The 21,232-nt window shown below is 43.4% G+C and overlaps 1 protein-coding gene across 2 annotated transcripts in view; it reads right to left on the bottom strand.

Moving 5' to 3' along the window:
- Positions 1-21,232, bottom strand: part of MDN1 (midasin AAA ATPase 1) — a 217,815-nt gene that overhangs the window by 1,505 nt on the left and 195,078 nt on the right. For both annotated transcript variants that reach the window (XM_083177044.1, XM_083177045.1), the window contains exons 89-101: positions 19,995-20,287; positions 17,874-18,029; positions 17,537-17,638; positions 15,526-15,727; positions 14,961-15,134; positions 14,602-14,762; positions 13,465-13,551; positions 5,070-5,185; positions 4,467-4,641; positions 4,302-4,375; positions 2,511-2,625; positions 1,630-1,696; positions 462-604 (exon numbers count right to left, since the gene is read on the bottom strand). In XM_083177044.1, the coding sequence (XP_083033170.1) occupies positions 462-604; positions 1,630-1,696; positions 2,511-2,625; positions 4,302-4,375; positions 4,467-4,641; positions 5,070-5,185; positions 13,465-13,551; positions 14,602-14,762; positions 14,961-15,134; positions 15,526-15,727; positions 17,537-17,638; positions 17,874-18,029; positions 19,995-20,287 (1,865 nt within the window). The remainder of the gene's footprint in view (positions 1-461; positions 605-1,629; positions 1,697-2,510; positions 2,626-4,301; positions 4,376-4,466; positions 4,642-5,069; positions 5,186-13,464; positions 13,552-14,601; positions 14,763-14,960; positions 15,135-15,525; positions 15,728-17,536; positions 17,639-17,873; positions 18,030-19,994; positions 20,288-21,232) is intronic.

Here is a 21,232-nt window from a genome sequence, read left to right as displayed (position 1 = left end):
CATGTCGACCTAATAACTGTTGACCATCATGCTGTAGACCAAATGACCGCATTCCGTGTGTAGGGGGGACAGGGAAGTACACTTTCCGAGCCCCTGTTGGCATTCTGACCATAGGTATGTCACAGTCTGTCTCCTGACCACTGGCCATCTTATCTTTATGTATTCCGTAGGAAGCTGTGACCATGAAGAAGCAGGACCTGCTGTTATGATTATGGATTTGCCAGGAAGTGATTTGGGTGATGGATAATTAGGAACAGCCAGGGAAATAATGTAAGGAGTAAAGAGTCAGAAGAGAGAACAATAAGGGGAGGGGATACACAGAATAGGGGGTGGGCGGTTAGGAGAAGAGGAATAAAAAGATACCCATGCATATCAGGACTTCAAATATGCATTTTGCACACTCATGACTAAATATTCTGGAAGCAGACTGTGTGAGAGGCACCTAGGAATACAAGGCTTACCTTGGAAGTAGGGTTGTCCAAAATAATAAAAATAATAAAGATGTTGGCATTACGAGCTGCCTGTACAGCCCGGGTGACACGATCCTTCCCTTCTACAAACAATCCTCTTCCATCAGACACAATTAAAAGCAATTGGGCAGTGTCTAGGACAAAAGGAAATGTTGTGTTACTGAAAATACATATTAGAAAATATTACAGCTTTCTGTACAAAATTATTTTACACTTTTCATAGCAGAATTCAAACACTTGTTCACTACACAGTCTCTTGTGCCCTGTACGACATTAATGGTTATTTTAGGAGTTCCAACATCCCTGGCAGTCCAGTTGGGGGATGGCACTGCAAGAGCAACTCTTTCATCAAGCCACTTCGGAATAGATGCTAGACTGGGTCTAATAATGCTGCCTCCTGGGTTTTATTTATTTATAGTTTTTTATATAGCGCAGCAGATTCCGTTGCATTTCTTGGAAGATGCTTTGAATTCCTGCATTGTGACCATCCAATAAGAACAAATATTTGTCCACTCTGAAAAACTGGGCTCAAATTCAGGACACCTACAAATTTGAATCAATATCAAAGCAGATCTGGTTCATAGTAAGTATTGGGGAATTAGCAGTAACAACCCTGGCGGCACTGCAGCAGTGTGACCACATACCAAACAGGGATTCCAGGTTTTGCATGTAGGAGCCGGATAGTAGCAGTGGCAACCCCATAGAGACCCCTGCACTAGGTGGCCGAGCTGGTGGCAAATACTCTCCTATAGGTGAACCAAGGTGGGGATCTGAGATCAGATGCAAAGTAACAGTAGGAGTGCTCCATAACAGTGGGTTGCTGACAGTATATTACTGCTACAGTACTTGTGCATTACATGATTTTGGTACAAAAAACAACAACTCTACCTTACAAAGACTTAAATGATGCCAATATCACAGAAGATTACACAAGTATAAATTGTGAATGCTACTAATTGAGTTCTTGATTTAAAACAACATTTAAACATTATGGAGCAGTATTGGCTTATATGCAAGAGCTGTTCCTCATTTCCTGTAATCTGATATAAAGACGTGACATACAGTCCTTGCTGTGTGGTAGACACTGTAACAAAGTGCCAGAGTCTTACTCCATGCAACCTTAGCACAATTCCAAATGTCTGGCACACTGGGTACTCACCTGGGTTATTGCCCGGAGACCAATGTTGTGCTGCAGCAGCAAACATGGGGACAGAGGATTCCAAAAACTGCATAAAAATAAGCAAATATTACCCTATTAATTGTATTCATGTTGTAAATGGAATATAATCTATAAAGTAATCTGAGGAAAGCGAATACTAATATCAAATATGTAAGATTTAGAACACTGTTTAGTGGCAATCAACAAACATACATCATATTTCACAAGCTAATTAGGGGTCAAGATGAAACAATCTGTAACCTTGCTGTATGTACGGTTGTTACTGATCATGTAACCAATTATTACGTGTCTATTTGTTATGTGACAATTGCTCTCTTATGTATAATGTGTTTAATATTAATCTGTTTATTTGTTAACCCGACTGTATTTATGTGTGGTGCAATAGGTCATGGGACTGTATAAATAATCTCAATAGCTTGCATTCGTGAGCTTAGTTTTGGACAGCACATGGCAAGGGTGAGAACGTGCATCCTGTCTGCTGGCAAAACACTGAGGGGCTGCTTGGCCGTATTTTGTACCATGGCTCATTTCATTCTTCCCTGAAGCAGAGTATAATCATTTTATTTAAGTTGTTGTTGTCTCTGCTTATATTATTGGCTTCTTGTTAACCAAATAAAACACAGCTCTACATACAGTATATTACAGTATGTACACACACAATATTTCCCTCCAACAATGTAGAGTTTAGCCCAACATTTCTGAAATGGATTATAAAATCCCAGCCAATTGGCTCCTGTCATTTTTCCAACACAGACTGTAACATGACAGGAGCTTATTGGCTAGTACTTTTCTCTATTGAATGCTTAGTACATAGACCCCAATGTAACATTTCTACATCATATCCCCAGAAACGCACTTACCTGGGCAAGCAATGTTTTCTTTTGCAGGAATTTGCACTGACTGAGTATCCTGGACCCAGACTGCTCACTAAATTGTTCATGGAAGGGGTGTAAGAGCGTGACATTTTCTCCAAAACTAAAAAGAAAGAAACCAAATAAGTGAGCTCATTAATACTAAACAGAACATTGGTAATAACTGGTATTGCCATATGAAATTCCAAGCTAAAAGATGCAGCCATCTTACGATTGACATAATGATGCGCTTTGTGATTACTATATAAATAGTTTTATGTTCCTCTCCAGAGCCGGCCCTAACCAATTTGATGCCCTAGGCAAGATTTTGTCTGGTGCCTCCCAGCACATGTCTATAGTGCTTTAACAACCCCCATCTTATATACAGTATGTCTATAGTGCTCCAACAACCCCCTCCCCCTGTCCATCTTATATACAGTATGTCTATAGTGCTCCAACAACCCCCCCTCCCCATCTTATATACAGTATGTCTATAGTGCTCCAACAACCCCCTCTCCCCCATCTTATATACAGTATGTCTACAGTGCTCCAACAACCCCCTCCCTTGTCCATCTTATATACAGTAGGTCTATAGTGCTACAACAACCCCCTCCCCCCTGTCCATCTTATATACAGTATGTCTACAGTGCTACAACAACCCCCCTCCCCATCTTATATACAGTTTGTTTATAGGGCTCCAACAACCCCCTCCCCCCTATCCATCTTATATACAGTATGTCTATAGGGCTCCAGCAACCCCTCCCCCCTGTCCATCTTCTAGTGTCTATTGTGCCCCTGCTTCCCTGCCACACAGTCACCTCACATCTGGGAAACTTACATGCTCCTGGTCAATGGTCACTGCAGTGCTGGCAGCTTGAGCCCCAGGAAGCAGGAGGAGGGGGGACTGAAGCAGGAAGAGAAAACTCTGAGGCGTCCCCTGAGTACATCAAGCTCCTGCTATGCAGAGACAAGCACTGCTGATTGGCTGCTGCTGTGGGACCCTCTACAGTACACCTGCTTCCCCCCCCTCACCCCGACCTGTACTCCACTGAGAAGACGCTACAGCATCAGGGAGCACATACAATGTAAGCACAGCACACAGGAGCAGTGATCCCACCCAGCACACTGCTAATCTCCACTACTCGCCCGTGCAAGCTCACATTGCCTGGTGACAGCGGAGGTGGACTATTACAGTATCACAGACTCACAGTAGGAAGGAACTATGCACCCAGCCTAAGCCCCTGCCTGCCCACTGCCAGCACTCACCCCCTAGCAGAAGTCGCTGACTCTGCACACCCACAGCCTTGTTCAGTGGCACTTCCTGCAGGTGTCTCCACTCCGTCTCCAGCACCCGCAGCATCTCTTCCAAGCAGGGGATTTCTCTCAGCTTACGGGAGGAGCTGCTGCATCTCAGTATGTGCAGAAGCCCTCCTCCTACCGCTACTGCTATATCGCAAGTATGTCCTGACTCCCTGCCTGACTGATAGCGGAGCTCCGACCACTGTAATAACCTCTGTTCGGCCAGGCAAGTGAAGTGACCCGGCAGGGCGGCTCAGTGCCCCTGCTGCTTGCTGTCAAACTGAGCCAGCCCTAGGCTTGAAAGGCACGCCACCGGGCATTACTAGGCAATTGCCTAGTTTGCCTATGGCTAGGGCCGCCTCTGTTCCTCTCTTTTCCCACCATTTACTAACCAGTGAGCTCTGGAATTACAAGTGACACCAGTTCTCAGGGGAAATAGAAGCTTGAGTCATTGATAGAAGACCATAAGTAAATGTTAAAGCTTTAGCACAAGATACACACCTGTAAACGGCAATCTGTCCCACTTCAAGGAGAGTCAAGGCATTTCCGATCACAGCTAGTGACTCATAAGCAAGCTGAAAAGCAAAACAAAATTTAGCTCATCCATCAACACATCCATTCCAGATTTAGAGGAGCCATAAAAATATACCATTTACAAGTAGTTACCTGTTTGGAGTGGTTATCAACCATACTGGACGAATCATCAATTGCTAAGCAGATCTGGTACTGACGTTTGCTGGGTTTTGTTCTTCGCAGCCAAATCTTGTCTTTCCTGAACTGACTGGCTATGTATGGGATCACTTTCCGCATGTTCAGCCTCTTTCCAGTCCTGAAATCACCTCTGCAGAGAAAAATCACATATAGTGAATCCAGCTGGGAAAATCAATTTATCTGAATTAATCCAGGCATAAAGAGGAGAACAGAAATTATACTGATCTTGTTTCATCGACCAGAAAAGCCAGGCTTGGGAACCCCAGAATACTCCATTATCAAAAAAGTACAGAATATTTAAATACTGTCCTTATCAGCAATATTATAGCTGGGTGTCACTATCAATCTCAGTGTGGGTTGAGTGAACAGTCTTGTGTGGAAATGGAGTGCTATGCATGCGTGTGCATTTGGGTGAGTAGCATGTGGATTAAATGTTTGGTTCGAAGTTATAATTATGAGAATAATCATAGTTAGCCCTTGAAGTTTATCAGATTGCCCATCACATCTCTCAATCCGAACTTCAAAAGTTGTCAAATAACAGCAACAAGTAACTCTTACTTGAGTTTGGCGGCTTGTGTGGGTTCCAGTATGAGCCTGAGTTGCTCACACAATTGCTGAGAGAGGGGAGCAGTGAGGAGGAGGTATCGCTGCCACATCTCAGCTGCAGCCTTCTCCTGGAAAACACAATATGAGAAACACAATTTATCTAAATGTACAGTACACCATGCACATTATCACCCTTTCTTTCTTAAATCTGATGTTATACAAAATAAAATGACTGCTAACTAAAGACTTACAACACCAAGTAGACTTAAAAGTGTGGAAAGCAAGTGATCAATAAGGTCACAAATCAGATTAAATGGGATTTTGGTACTTACCGATAAATCCTTATCTCTGAATCCACAGGGAACACTGGAGTGATACTTACAATGGGTATATATTGGTAGTCACTGGGAACTGGCACTTTAAGAATTTTAATCAGTGTGACTGCTCCTCCCCCTCTATACCCCTCCTACAAGCCAGACTTCGCAACCGTGCCGAGGAGAGCTGAGAAACAATGAAAGAGGGAGACAACCAGAACACACACAAGACTAATGGTGTGTACACACGGAAGATGTCCCTTAAGATCCTATCCACGATCCGATCAGATAGGATCATGGATAGGATCTTAAGGCACATCCGATTTGCATCCTATCTTGACTATATAGTGCAGATCTGCACTATATAGACAAGGCAGCCAAGACTTTCTGGCTTCCGATACGTGAACGCGCATCGGATCGGGATCGCAAGGGTTAAAACCCTTGCGATCTGCATCCGATTCCGATCCGATGTTGACTATATCGTCAACATCGGAAAGGAAATCGGACCGTGTGTACACAGCATAAGAATATATCATTTGAAAGAGGAAAAAAAACAGGGTTTTTGTTTAGTTTCATGGCGGCAGCATGGCCGCCCGCTACTTCCGGGTTTGGCTCTCGGAAAACTATCTAAAATAAAGTCCATGGAGTTGATTTTAGATAGCGTGGCGAGCCACCAAGCCCGTAGCGTGGACGAGCAAAGCGAGCCCCGCAAGGGGACACAGACACTGCTGCGACTGAGACACTGCCGCCGTGAAACTAAACAAGTACCAAAACAGATAACATTATGTAACAAGGCAGGAAGGAACATCGCCAGGCAGGCATCCAGTGTCCCCTGTGGATTCAGAGAAAAGGATTTACCAGTAAGTACCAAAATCCCATTTTCTCTTTCATCTAGAAGGGGACAATGGAGTGATAACTAACATTGAGGACGTCCCAGAGCTTCCAGCCAGGACGGGGGAGCGCTGAGAACCCTGCAGAACTACACTGCAGATTCTGCGTAGCAATTTAGCTAAAGTGTCAAAACTGAAAAAAAATGCAAAATGGTATGGCAGCTTGACCATGTAGCCGCTATACACAGTTGGTCCATAAGGACCCCATGAGCAGCCGCCCATGAGGGTCCGACAGAGCAAGTGGCGTGAGCTTTTACCACCGCATAAACTTTGGATGCGGCCAGGTTAGCTGGTCTAACCATAAGAAGAATCCAACATGCCAGACTCTGCTTGGAAGCCTGGCCAAGCCACCAAATTACCCCCTGAAAGAAGGTTTGCAAGTCTGTCAACTGCACAAACCTCCTAGAAATAGAAAGCACGGAATCTTGGACTTGAATGAGCCAAAACTCAAACCAGTAGTTAAACTTGCCTGCAGGAAAAGGAGGAGCCAAGACGTCTTGAAGAATAAGAGACTTAAAACCTCTACGTTTTTACCACGAAAGGTTCCAAATTCAATTATGATGATGGGACGTAATCTCCTTATGGGCGGTGAGCATTGTAGGGATAACGAATGATGGAAGAAAGCTATCAAGAAATCAATAGGGAGACACTCAGGGTTTTGCTGAAGACTAGGCAACAGAGGAAACCGATAAACAAACTGAGACTCTCAAGGTGCTACAAGTGCATACACGGTCACCGCGTCAGAATCCCGATAGTGAGATGGATACAATGGAAGCTTGTGATTGGTCCTGGAAGCCATGAAGTCAACCTGATGAAGACCACACCTGCGAGGCAACAATCGAAAGACATATGAATCCCCTGGACCCACGTCCTGCCAACTGAGATGTCAGCTTTACAATTCATTGGAATTTACATGGCAGTCAGAGCCTCGGCATAGGCCTCCGTCCACACCAGGATCTTGGAAACTTCTTGTGCCTCCCTGCCGATTGATGTATGCCACGGCAGTGGCATTGTCCGATTGGACTTGAATCGCACCCCCTTGCAGAGGATGAGCCTGTGGGAGGACCAAAAGAGCTCTCTCAACTTCAAGATATTTACTGCTAACCACACATCTTGTGGAGCCCAAAGCTCACCGCACATGCTTGAGTCGTTGTCCACTTCCACACTCTGAGTCTCCATCCTGCAGAAGGTTGGCAGCAGTCTATCCACCAAAGGAGAGACAGCAATGTCTTTGGTGACGGAGACAGTCTCTTGCGAAGAGAAATATGTGAGCCCGACCACTGTGACAGGAGGTCGAGCTAGAACATCCTGGAATGAAAATGGCCACCTTCATCAGGCCCAGCCCTCTGATGCAGAGATGCACCGAAACTTGTCCATGGAGCAACTCCAAACAGCTAATTTGCTGAAGAGCAGTCACTTTGTCCTGCAGAAGACAAATCCGTTCCAACACCATACCGAGAAAGAGAAGTCTTTGCATTGGTTGTAACGGAGTTTGGACAATTGAAAAGCCAACCGTGACGAAGGAGAATGGACTAAGTCCTGAAGGAGTTGATCCACTGAAGGAGCCTTTATCAAAAGGTCGTAGAAATAAGGAATCATTGTTATACCTTGCAGATGGAGTAACATCATCTGACCTGCCCTGACCTCCGTAAACATCCTGGGCGCTATATACAGACCAATGGTTTGGAGCTACTGGGTAGCTATATGGGCTCTGGCAGGGGATGTCTTGTAAAGCAGCTACCACTGGGACTGAGTAGGTCCCAAAAAACAGAGAAAAAAATGGGGAAATATAGACAGACCGAAGGGCAACGCTGTGAACTGTTAATGTTGTTGCTCCAATGTGAATCTCAGATACTGCTGGTGAGGAAGGTAAATGGGAATGTGTAAATATGCGTCCTTGACATCAAGTGATACCAAGAAACTAGTCTCTTTCTAACACAACAGATCAAAAGGAATGCATCTTGAATTTCTATTTTAGCAAGAAAGGATTGACAATTGTAGGATAGGGCTTACGAAGTCATTCAACTTTGGCACCAGGAATAAGGCTTGAATAGAAGCTAGTTGTCATTGATGCAAGGGAACTGGAGTTATAACTCCTGCTAGGAGCAGTCTGAAAGTCAACCCATTTTATAGCGATCCTTTTGCCTGGTGGGCAAATATGTTGCTGCGGGAAAGAAATGTGTGTTACACAATTAACAGCAGCTGGCATGGGGTAGTCACTCCCCTGAATGTATTATGATCAAAAGAAGAAATGTGCCAGAGCTGGCTGATTACAAGTTGGTACTCTTTAAAATTATTTTTTAATAAAGAACAATATTAATAATATAAACCACAATAAACAATTGTTATTTCAAACATGATATAAGTAAAATACAATCAAATTAAAATTCTTTCCATGATGATGCACTGGCTGGTGGAGTCTGAAGAGGATTGGAAGATATTGATGTCCCACGTATGCAAATGTGCCTCTTATGCTTTCCTTAACGTGCACTGAAATTCCAGGAACTTGAGTGGATGCAGTTCAAATCCCATCAAAATCCCGACGGCCGAAATCCCGGCACTTTGTCCCTCTATGGGTGTCCACAACACACATAGAGGGAGAATAAATTAGTGTGCCGAGCGTAGCGAGGCACCGGGCCCTCTGGAGTCCTTGAGATGAAATCCACTTGGTAAGCTGGTTAATTAGGGGCAAAGCAAATGTCTCAAATGCAGTGTCCAATAATGAAGTGGTGGATTCTCAGGACAAGCAGCCACTAGTCTATGACTGGCTTGTAGGGAGGGTATAGAGGGGGAGGAGCAGTCAAACTGATTAAAATTCTTAAAGTGCCAGCTCCCAGTTACTACCTATCTATACCCATTGTAGGTATCACTTTAGTGTCCCCTACTGGATGCAAGAGAAATAGCTGTGTATAACAAAAGCATTATAAGGTGCTAACGATAAGACTTCATCCTCAGTATATACCAGTGGTTCCCAAACTTTTTTGAATCACGGCGCCCTAGAGCATCAAAATGTTTTCAAGGCACCCCTAAGCCAAATGTTTCTTATTTAAAAATGTAGAAAATAAAATATTAAATTAAGTACATTGTGTGTATATGTCACAGTTATCTGGTGAGGGACAGGATTTGCTCCTGTTTGTCCACATATATTATGATTGGCAGCCACCAGCACAGCACTGGTTTTGCCTGTTACATTGACCATTAATAATATGAATTGATCCTGGTCCACCAACCCAAGGCACCCCTGCAAGTGTCCTGAGGCACCCCAGGGAGCCTAGGCACACAGTTTGGGAACCACTGGTATATACAGTACATGTACTGAAGGTGAGGGTGGTACATAACAGTTTAGTTTTATACCATTCACACATTTGTCTGGAATGATGAAATCCACACAAAACACTGCACATCTTTTATTTAAGGAGGAACCAAAGCAGAAGATTTGTTTGCACTAATCCAAAGGGTTTCCCTGAGCTGAGGGGGAGGAGAACACTGCCTTGGACATTTGGAAGACTGCAGACTTTAGTACCTAAAGGCCAATACACAATAGATTATTTTCAGCTGAAAAATCGCTCATTTTGGCCGTTTTGGGCGATTTCCAGATGAGTATGGGCCACCGATGGGAGACTAGCGATGATGCGCGCTCCCGCATCATTGCTAGCAACGTCTCCCATCTGCTGGTTTTACCAGCATGTCAGCGATGATGGCTGGTTTATCAGCCATCATCGCTGTGTGTGTACACCCCGCCGGGCTGAAAGATTATACACTTTCAGGCCGCGGACCTCCCCGATGCCTCCCCTTCTCCTTCTCACTCCCCCTGCTCCTGGGAGAAGCCACACCTGACCGGCCGCCCGCCTTTCCCTGATTTCCCACCTGTCCATACCCAGCCGCAGCTGTCATCCCAGGACGCGGATCGCCCCGTCCGTCCGCAGCAGCAAGCCCATCCATCCCCGACTTCCCGCCCACCAGACTCACCCGCCGCAGCAGCAGTCAGCTCCCGACCGCAACGGTCATCCCGGTACCCGGATCGCCCGCAGCAGCAAAAAGTCACCTCCCGCCCGCAGCTGTCCACCGTCTGTGGCTCTCATGCCCCCCAGCAGCAAGTGACATCCCTCCCGCACGTCCATACCCATCCCCCAATGTAAAAATAAATGACAAAAAATAAATAAAAATCACTTTGTTAAGTGAGTAGCCACTGCCACCAATGTGTATAGTATAAAATTGTATTCTATACAGAATATACACAAAACTGCACATTATATGGCTGCAACACATAAATTACTGCCACATACCAGCAATGTATGCGTTACCGCCGCCACTGCCCGCCAATGTATATTATGTTATGGCAGTAATGCATACTTTGCTGGCGCAGGCCAAGAATGTATGCATTACCACCGCCACTGCCCGCCAATGTAAATTATGGCGTAACGCATACATTGCTGGTGCAGGTGAATGGATTTCTCTTTACGTGCACAGCTGCAAATGAAATCATAGCCGAGCACATGGGTGGGATTTTCGCCTGGACTGGTCGGCATGGGGTGGTGTTTACCTGATCGCTGGGCTCTAAATATATGCAGCACAGCGATCAGTTCTGAATCAGGACCTAAGATCATAAATGCACTGAATAAAATGGCCCCTGCTCCTACCCTTGGAATATAAACCCTGCACATTATGTAAATAGCCTTTTATAATAACAGATTTTCGTCAAAGTCTTTCAGCACCTGAAAATCACTTGCTCTTTGGGGAAAATAGCTCAGTGTGTACAAACTACTTTGGTGAAAGATATATCTATCAGAGATTTTGGCAAAGTCTTTTGAAATGAGAATCTTCTAGTGTGTATGGGCTTTTAGTAAGGGCAGATATATTGTAGCTTAACCCCTTCCCGACATATGACGTACATTTACGTCATATGTCGGTTGGGGGTGAATCAAGCCAGCTCACGGAGTGAGCTGGCTTGATAGAGAGCAGGTAATGGCTGTATATTACAGCCATGTCCCTGCTCTCACGGCCACGAGCGGCGAGTTCGCCGATCGCGGCCGTTTAACCCTTTAAGCACCGCGGGCAAAGCGCCCGCAGTGCTTAAATAGCTGATCGGAGGGGGGGGCGCCCCCCTCCGGCGCCGATCGGGGCCCCCCGCAGCGCGATCGGAGGGTGCCGATCGGTTGCCATGGTAGCCAGGGGTCTAATGTAGACCCCTGTGCTGTCCGTGTATTCATACCTATTACATCCTGCCTCAGGCAGGATGTAATAGGAAGTGCAAAAAATCACTACGTTCAGCCATAGAGCTCTATGGCTGAACCTAGTACAGGCGATCGCGCCCCCTAGTGGTCAAGTACACTAGGGGGCCTTGTAGTAAAAGTAAAAAAAAAAAAAAAATAAAGTTTAAAAATAAAAAAAAAATAATAAAATATTAAAAGTTCAAATCACCCCCCTTTCCCCATTTCCCAAATAAAAATAAATAAATAATAAAAAAAATAAACATATTTGGTATCGCCGCGTTCCTAAAAGTCCGATCTATTAAAATATAACATTAGTTATCCCGCACGGTTAAAGGCGTAAACGGAAAATAATCCCCAACGCCAAAACTACGCTTTTTGGTCGCATCGCCTACCCAAAAAAAAATAGCTAAAAGAGATCAGAAAGTCGCCCATATCCCATAATGGTATTAATTAAAAAGTACACTTCAGCCCGCAAAAAATGAGCCCTCACCCAGGTCCGTAGGTGGAAAAATAAAAAAGTTATAAGCCGCAGAACATGGCGACGCGACGCAAATTCGAAAAACCGTAACATTTTCTATTTTTTTTTTTAGTGGTAAAATGTAACGAAAACTATATAAGTTTGGTATTACCGGAATCGTAACGACCCATAGAATAAAGATAACCCATCATTTTAAACGAACTATGAACTCCAAAAAAACCGTAACCAGCGCAAAATTGTGGAATTGCGTTTTTTTTTTTTTTTTACCCCACATTGAATTATTTCCTGATTCCCCAGAATATTATACGGTATAGTAAATGGTACCATTAGAAAGTACAACTTGTCCCGCAAAAAAAAAGCCCTCATGTGTCTATATAGCCGGAAAATTAAAAAAGTTACGCTTATTTGAACACAAGGAGGAAAAAAAAAAAAAAAATTACCTTAAAAGGCAATGTCGGGAAGGGGTTAATAACGCTCAGGGGGAGATAACAATGCTAAGCAAGGACCTGTGCAAATATTGCGTTCGGAACAACAAAGGCTATAGTAAGAACCAGAGGTCTTCCTCCATAACAAACTGGCTATCTGTATGGGCTGTTCTAGTAACAATGTATATAGAATAATGCAAATCCTAATGAAAACTAGAAGGTTATTATATGATCATGGGAGTAATCCAAGGTGACTACTATTAGCTTAGTATTTCAACATCAGTGGGAAATGTTTTCCCTAAGCAATTCCAAAAATTGAGTAAATTAATTACATTAAATTATGTTTTGCTATACTATACGTTTGGATTTCTTACTCTAATAAGAGAAATAAAAGTGGACAGTGGTGGCCTGGGAGGGACTTGTCCTGGGGGTACTATGGAAAACAGAGTCTAACCTTTTTCATTTGATAAGAAAATATAGTGCTGGGACTACTCCCTTCTTTCTCCATGAACTAAGGTCATGTTTGGCAAAACTACAATATTTAATGGTGTATTAAAAAAAAAAAAAAAAAAAAAGCTCACAATAGTTGTAACAGGTGTATGCGATGGTAAGCATTCAGAATGCTGAGGTTCCGTATACAGATGCTGGAATCCTGACTGCAGTCAGAACATCGAAGTTGTCACTTGGAAAACATCAGAATGCCGCAGATGGGAAGATGGAATACCAACAACCCACATGCTGAATGGAAGAATGCCAGGGCTGGTTAGGTCAGGGAAGGGGGTGTTTAGGTTCAGGTATTAGTGGGGGTTGTGGTAGATAAGGTGTGGCACTTATAAGAGGGAGGGGGTGTTAAGCTGAGGAGAACAGCGGTTATGTGTAGGCAATAGCGGGTAGGGTTAGGGTGGTGGGGAAGAGGGTTAGAGTACATAAAAGATATTTCAGGTTGTCTTGTGAGGTCAGCGAAATAGCAGAACATGTGTCTGCAGCCAAAGCCACATCAGCTATTTCTTATTTAGCACAAATGATATTGGCCACCAAGGACAGGTTTAGTAACATTTGATGAATACTGCAGGCTGAGAATACACACCTCTTCTGTGCTCCCGGCTAGCTGTGTCTGCCACGCCTCCAGCTGCTTTTCAAGCTCTCTCCTAAGCTCTTCAGTATTTTGAGCAATCTGCCAGTAACACATAGTACGTACAGTGAGCATGGTACATTACACCTTATATACTAGAACATATGTTATTAATACTTGTACAATCACATATGAAGACTTGTCAATAGAAAGCACAAGGATAACATACACAGTTATTACAGCAGCATTTGTGAATGGCCCCCAGCTCTATCTTCACTGGAATAAGAGCCACTAGTGTGATTCAGACCACAGGAGATAACTGTTCAACACAACAATGCTGATGCTTAGAATATTTTTTTTTCCAACTTTACATACGTGAAAATTTGTAACAGACACTGCGGTGCATGCCCTGCAGTGTACACACACACACACACAGGCACTGTAGCAGTCAGGATGTATGTTATCGGAAAGGTTGTGGAAAAAGAGATTGGCATTTCAGTGCAGAGAGGGGAATGTGGCTAACAGTGCACTGTAAAATAGGCCCATTTAGTGCCACAGGCATGTCACTGATAGCCAGTCTGACAGAGAAATTGCACATGCCATAGTGAGAGGAGTTTCAGCTACAATACTTTGACTATTTAATGCTACACCTCAGCCTCCTCTCTTCTCAGAGGAAGAAGAAGCATAAGAGTTCACGAACCAGCGGGGAGGATTGCATGCATATATTGTATGCAATACCATTCAAGATTTCCGTAGGCCAGGCATGTCCAAACTGTGGCCCTACATATCCCAGCATGCCTTGCCATCGTTTATCATTCCCTAATAGCAAAACTGTGGCATGGCATGATGGGACTTGTAGTTTCACAACAGATGGAGGGCCACAGTTTGGGCATGCCTGCCGTAGGCGGTCTGATCTTAAGTGCAGCACCCCCCATCTCCAACTCAGATGTGCACAGGGCCACGCATCACAATCAGAGACAAAACACCTAAGATTTGCTGCTTTGGATTTGCTTTCTCGCCCTGATCCATTGGAATCAGATGAAAAGTGGCAAAATTGCACAGATAAACGTTCCATACAGAATTCAGCCCTAAATTCACAGTCTGCAGTGTTCCCCGGAGAGGAGGAAAGAGAAAGGATTTAAAAAATGTTACCTGTGCTGTTCTCTCCTTTAAAAATTCCCAAGCAGTATGTATGGTAGACTCTGTGCTTCTGTCCCGTTTCTCCATATCTGCAGTTGCAGGTTCTAAGACTCTGTTCTGTGTATCCTCCTCTACAGCTAAACCTTGGAGGTCTGGGTCAGACTCCATGATTCCTGTGTTTAGAGATAATAAGCACAACGAATACATCAACAGCTAAGTCATGAAATATTTTGTATGAATCACTGGAAAAAATGTAACCCAAAGCCAAAAGAATTACAAATAAATATAACCCCTTGTTCAATTCTTATCTGCATTATTTAGATGTATAGATTTTTATTTTTGCATTTTTTTTTTGTTTGTTTAGATTTTACCTTGTGTTGTGGAATCCGAGGACCTTAGTTCTTCTGGTTTTAGTTGGTCAACATCAATTGCTTCAAGGGTCTCGTCCTTCTCTAGCTCCATCTCCACATCGTCCTGCATTGTGTTGTCATCTTTCATCTCTTCATGAGGCTGTATGGTTTTCTGCTGCTCTTTGTTGGCTGTATCTGTAAAACAGAGTCAAGACCACAGAAATGTATAAGGCCAAGTACTGTAACATACATGAAGGAAATATACCCAAACACATTTACATGGCACATGGATCGCAACCACCCCCCCTTGCGGGCCCGGTGCCTCGCTACACTCGGCACACTGCTTTATTCTCCCTCTACAAAGTGCCGGCATTGCGGCGGTCGGGATTCCGGCATCGGTATTTCAACCGCCGGCATATTGACCGCATCCCCTAATATTTGTAGTAATGACACTAGTTGCCTTATTCTTCATAAAAGCAGGAATTTCACTGACAATTATGTATTACAGAAGAATGAAGCTAAATACAATTGTATAAATGCTGACTTTACAAAAAAGCAGTGCAGCACAAATAAGACATGCATATACCATATGTCTGAGCATCATATGACGCCGCTCCTGGCTTGATATGTTCGTAGGCATCAGCCTCCTGTTTCTGGTGTGGCATCTGCTTTTCACCATCTTTCATCTCACTGCTGGAATCAATGGTTCTCAGCCTCTTATGGACCTGCTCACTGTGATCCCCCAAGGAACGATCATCATCGGCATAGCCCGGCTTACGCTTAATACTCTAGTAAAATAAAATGAGTGTTAGGTGACTACCTGCAGAACATACACACAATTTGATGTATAAAACTCGTTTTGTGTGACCATACTTTCCCCGCCAAAACCTATTAGCATCAGTTTTCCAGAAGTCTTACACTAACACAATAGGACTGTGGTATGAACTGGGTCTTTGAACAGCAATGTCTCGCAGCTGCCTTATTACTACCCAACATAAAATTGGCAAATACAATTTAACACAAGGAGTGTATAGGCCCATACACACTGGGCGATTTTGAACTGAAAGCAGCTCAGTTTTGCATTTTCAGCTGCTTTCCGCTCTAAAGCCGCCCAGTGTGTACGGGCCAGCGATGAGTGTTGATGCACGCTCCCTCATCATCGCCACTCATCTGTGGGTATTACAAGCAGATGAGTGATGGGTGTATTGCTTTCCATAACGTCCTGCTATGGAAAGTCATCCACCCTGGAAAAATGCTTGGATGGGCAAAAATCGGTCAGTGTGTATGCACGGAGCAATTTTCCCCACCATCAGTCTGCATACACGCTGGGCAAAAACAACATCCGCCAGAAAAGAGTATAAGTAACCCTTTGAGTGTCAACGTTGTCATGAGAGATGTGCAAAATATCGGCTAGAAAAATGGCAGTTTCGCTCAGTGACTTTTATTTTTGGTGCAATGTTAAATAAAACTTCAATTATTCACATCAGATCATTTGCCGGTAATAACTAAAGTGGTTCCTATTCCTCTCAGAGCAACGATGGCACTCAAAGGGTTAATATACATCTAATACAATGTATAAAACAGCTTTTAAAAAGTGACCCTTTTATCTTGGAATCACTAATACTCATGCAGAATAAAGGCAGGTACAGTATATATTGTACTGCAAATCAATAAAACAAAAACACACGACTTCCAGCTTACAGAACAATTGCTGTGGTATGGAGTAATTACCTTCATTATACAAATCAACTAAATACAGCACAAGTAGAACTGCTGTTTATTAAAAGCACCCTCCCACAATGCACTATTTCTTCATGTACACTGTGCTCTTCACTGCGGAATCAGGAGGCTGAGACCAGATTCTATCTTAAGGTGCCCTATTCACTACTGCGATGTACATGACATTGTTACTTTTTATGCGATTACGGTGATAAATCGCATAAAATGCATCTGAATCCCATGTATTTGACATCAGTTCCGATGCCATGTGTGGCCCCGTGTACATCACATCGGAGCCCGAGGAGCGCAGGAGAGATAATGCATCACAGCCAAGTCAGGCAGGCATGGAATGCATACGACGCATCGTATGCAAAAAAACACTGTATACAGTGTATCCTATGCAGTCCTGCCTTCCAGTAGGTTCCTGGGTGGCTCAAGGGGGGGGATCGTGGGTGACTTCCCCCTCGGAGAAGTTTCCATAATGTACTTGTATGGCCAGCTTTAGACATTCTGGCCTAGATGTACTAAGCTTAAAAAGTGATAAAATGGAGTGATAAACAGCCAGCCAATCAGCTCCTACCTGCTATGTCACAGGCTGTGTTTGAAAAATGAGAGGCAGGAGCTAATTGGCTGGCTGTTTTATCACTCTCCATTTTATCACATCATCTGGCCCTCCGCCACAGCAGGCAATTAAAACAAACATGGCAACAAAGCCAACATACTGTAGTAGCTCAGTCTCTATATTATATCTTTAGCCATACAAACATGCAGGCCTTACAAATCACATATGCAACATTGGAAAACCGTTCACATCTTAGAGAATTCCACCTGGAAACCATGGGTCACATTTGTAAGTGTAAAACAGATAAACAAGCTACCTGCGTACTGCGAACACTTTGTTTCTCCGTGGCCAAACGTGCCATCAGCTTGGACTCATGGCCTTCAGCCTGATTTGCATCTGCAGATCCTGTACCATGATCCTAAAAGTTGGAATGAAAAAGGTTTATTCATTTGACAAATATACTATTACATAACATTTTATGAAAAAGCTGCAATAACAGCAAAGTTCTCTGAAAGTTTTAATTAAGGAGAAAAAGGTGAACTTTTCCGCACAAGCATTGAAAGTACAGTATGGGAGAAGCAAATCAGTTCACACAGATTCTTGTACTATGTGGTACCGTGACTATGGAAAGGAGATTAGGGGTTTTATTTCACCTCTTTGGCATCATCCTTTTCTGAAGCTGCTCCGGCCAGTTCACTGGCACTATCACTCTGCAAGTTGTCCTCTGCAGTCTGCCCACATGTCTCGTGTTCCATTCTCTGAGCAGAGTCCTGGACATCCTCCTCCTGACTGAGCTTCTCCTCATCATTCTGACAGCAGACAGACACAGTTAGCCATTGACACATCTGTATATTACAGCTCAGGATGTCCAACACACAACATGTTACATAAAAGGGCGTCCAACTATTCCATGCTGTGACATTTATGTAAAAAATAATTAATCAAAATAAAATTGACCTAGAGAAAATCTAAGCAAATTTGACAATGCATTTCAATTTCCTAATACAATATGTACATTTTGTGTGTCCTTCCTATGACCAGAGCAGAAATCTGAAGTGGGTGCCCAGTATGTTTAGATTTGAGAGCTGAAAAATAGAAAGACATGTGGCTAAAACCAACAGAGAGGTCAACCCCATTTGCACAGGAGATAAATGAAAAGAATGAGCAGAAAAACAAAAGTGTGTTTGTGAAATGTGGTTCCAGAAATAGTTAAGAATTAGGACAGAACACCAGCAGATTTAACGTTGCAGACCCAGATACATCTAAGGCAGGGCTGGGCAACACCAGCCCTCCAGATGTTGATGAACTACACATCCCAGGATGCTTTGCATTAGTTTTGCTATGTGGCCATGCTGAAACTGATGCAAGGCATGCTGGGATGTGTAGTTAATCAACATCTGGAGGGCCGGTGTTGCCCAGCCCTGATCTAAGGGATCCTAAATGGCCTCTGGGATGAGGGAACCCACACATGTGGGTTTAGTTGTGGTTCATCTGCCTCCCTATTTCTATAATAATATGAAAAGGTCTATACACATTAGAAAATATTGGTCACAATATCGCTTAGAAAGGGCTTTCTGAGGTATAATGTGGACAATATCGCCTAATGTGTACGCTCCCTGTTGTTAATGATACACACTCCCATGAGTCATTAACTACCCCCTCCCTCGTACAGGCATGACCGAACAAGGAAGGTCATCGTAAACGATGGCTGCCCCCCCAGCGGCCTTCTACCATTGCTCAACTCGGAGCAGGTCCCGACTCCATGTTGCTGACCATCAGGCTGATGACTTTTCTAATCTCAATCAGTGATTGTTGAGTCTAAAATATCTTGAGTTTTCTGTTATTTTAGACCCCTCACATCCTTTTGTGCCTCCACAGTGCTGCCATGTATGTGCTGTCTGCTGCCTACACATGTGATGTGATGTTCTGCAGTAACTTGCTGGGGTCCTGTCATTATTTTTATTGTCTGATGGGGTCCCAAAGCAAAATAGTTTCAGGACCGCTGCTTTATCAGGATATTGGCCAGATTGGAGAAAAATCTAGTACGTACTTCAAAGCAGGAACACATACCTGGTGGTAATGATTTAAGTAAAGACTGAGCTAAAATTATGACATTTTGAAGTGCACCACCAAAAACGCTGGTTTCAGATATGTATAGATGTGCAAAGTGCTTCCATTTGACATCTCTAAAAAGGAATTTGCTGAAGTATTTTAATTACCAAACAGGGTGAAACATGGCATCTTAATGACACTATAAAGCAGGCACGTCCAAACTATGGCCCTCCAGCTGTTATGAAACTAAAAGTCCCATCATTCATGCCTAGCCAGTTTTGCTATTAGAGAATGCTAAGACTAGAGCAAGGCATGCTGGGATGTGTAGTTTCACAACAGCTGGAGGGCCACAGTTTGGACATGCCTGCTATAAAGAGACTTACAGATGTGTTAGCAGCGCAGCAAACAGGTTGCAGCATAGTGTTGTGGACGTTACATAGTGAAGTGAATATGCGCTACGAGCACAGGTGGCACCTATTCATTCTGATTGCAGCCGCTTGTGAGGTGTACGCACTTGGCATGCCACGCTGGTACACAAAGCAGTCCTGCTACAGAACATTGCCATAAGTAGTAACACTATCGGAACACATCTGTAAGCCAGTGTGGGAAATCTTGACATACATTATACACTGATGGCAGTGAAATGATTAAACCCTGCTATATGCCAAATATTTTAACATTACTTTTCATTTATATCATTAAGATGGTCTGATAATAATCACCTGAGGCATGAGGCCATGTTCAGTTGTTAGTCCATTCTCCTCATTTTTAGCAGGTTCCTCTTTATCCTCTTCCCCTGGTGTTTTCTCACCAGCTTCATCTTGTGCAGGCTCTTCCTCTTCTGCCTGGGGGCCCTCTTCTTCCTTCTCTCCCTCCTTGTTCTGACCATCAGCTTGCTCAGCTTCCGTAGATTCTTTGCATTCCTCATCAGGTTTTTCCTCATCTCTCCCTTCCTGTTCTTCACTTTCCTCTTTTAAATCCAATGACTTTTCCTCAATATCAAAAGGATTTTCTTCTACAACAGAAAATAAATGATGAATCCATGCAACATGTAACTGCGCCACAGAGTATCAGCATTATAAGACTGTTCCTTTTGGGCAAAGGTTCTTATTAAGAAATTCAGCAAAGATTATTAAATTATGTAAATTGTGCTTATGGTCATCCAGTTATGTGGTGATGGAAAAGGTTGCACTTCTATTTGTCTAAATATTTGCCAATTACATAAACCATAAAATTGCATTGGTACTGGACGACACCTGCAAGTTTGGGAACCAGGGTACGTATGTATTAACTACATATAGTAAAAGCGTAAGGCTCACACAGCGTGTAAGGGAAATTTACTGTCATTTGAGAAACAAGTACGATTCAAACGTTTGTAGTAATGGGCACATTATCAATTTAATTAACATTTATCTGGCACAGCAAGAGGCATATCAAACAGTAAGATCTCACATAACCGGTAAAAATGCTGTAAACTCATATACGGCAGTCTTGCCGAACTGCACTAAACGTTTAAAAAAATTACATATTACTAAAGCTCTTTGATCACAATCAGATATTTTGCTCAATAATTGTAAGCCATGGGCATTCAAACTTTTTTTTGAAGGAGTAGGTATTTGGAAAATTCATGTGGATGGAGGACCACAAAATGTTTTCTCAGTTTGCTTCCCAGTAATTACAGTAGGTAAGGGTTCTTTGCAGAGTAAAGGTTATGCTAAAAAAACTGTAAAATTAAAAAAATATCTGGTGTCAGGCCAGAGTACCTTCTACGCCCCGCTTCAGCTCAGAGTCACCCACACCCCTCAGTTTATAGCACAGTGACTTCCCCTTAGTTGACAGCAAAAAGGCTCCATCAGTCCCCTCCTTGTGCCCTTAATAATCATCATCAATATGCTCATTTCTGCCAATCTTTAGCGCAAATACGGATTTGGAGAGAATAGGTCATTACAGTTGTACACAT

This window comes from Crinia signifera, chromosome 3, assembly GCF_055691185.1.
Source record: "Crinia signifera chromosome 3, ASM5569118v1, whole genome shotgun sequence".
In the NCBI taxonomy this organism is placed as follows: Eukaryota; Metazoa; Chordata; class Amphibia; order Anura; family Myobatrachidae; genus Crinia; species Crinia signifera.
The sequence above is the reverse complement of the archived record's forward strand: the minus strand, read 5'-3'. Positions and strand labels throughout refer to the sequence as shown.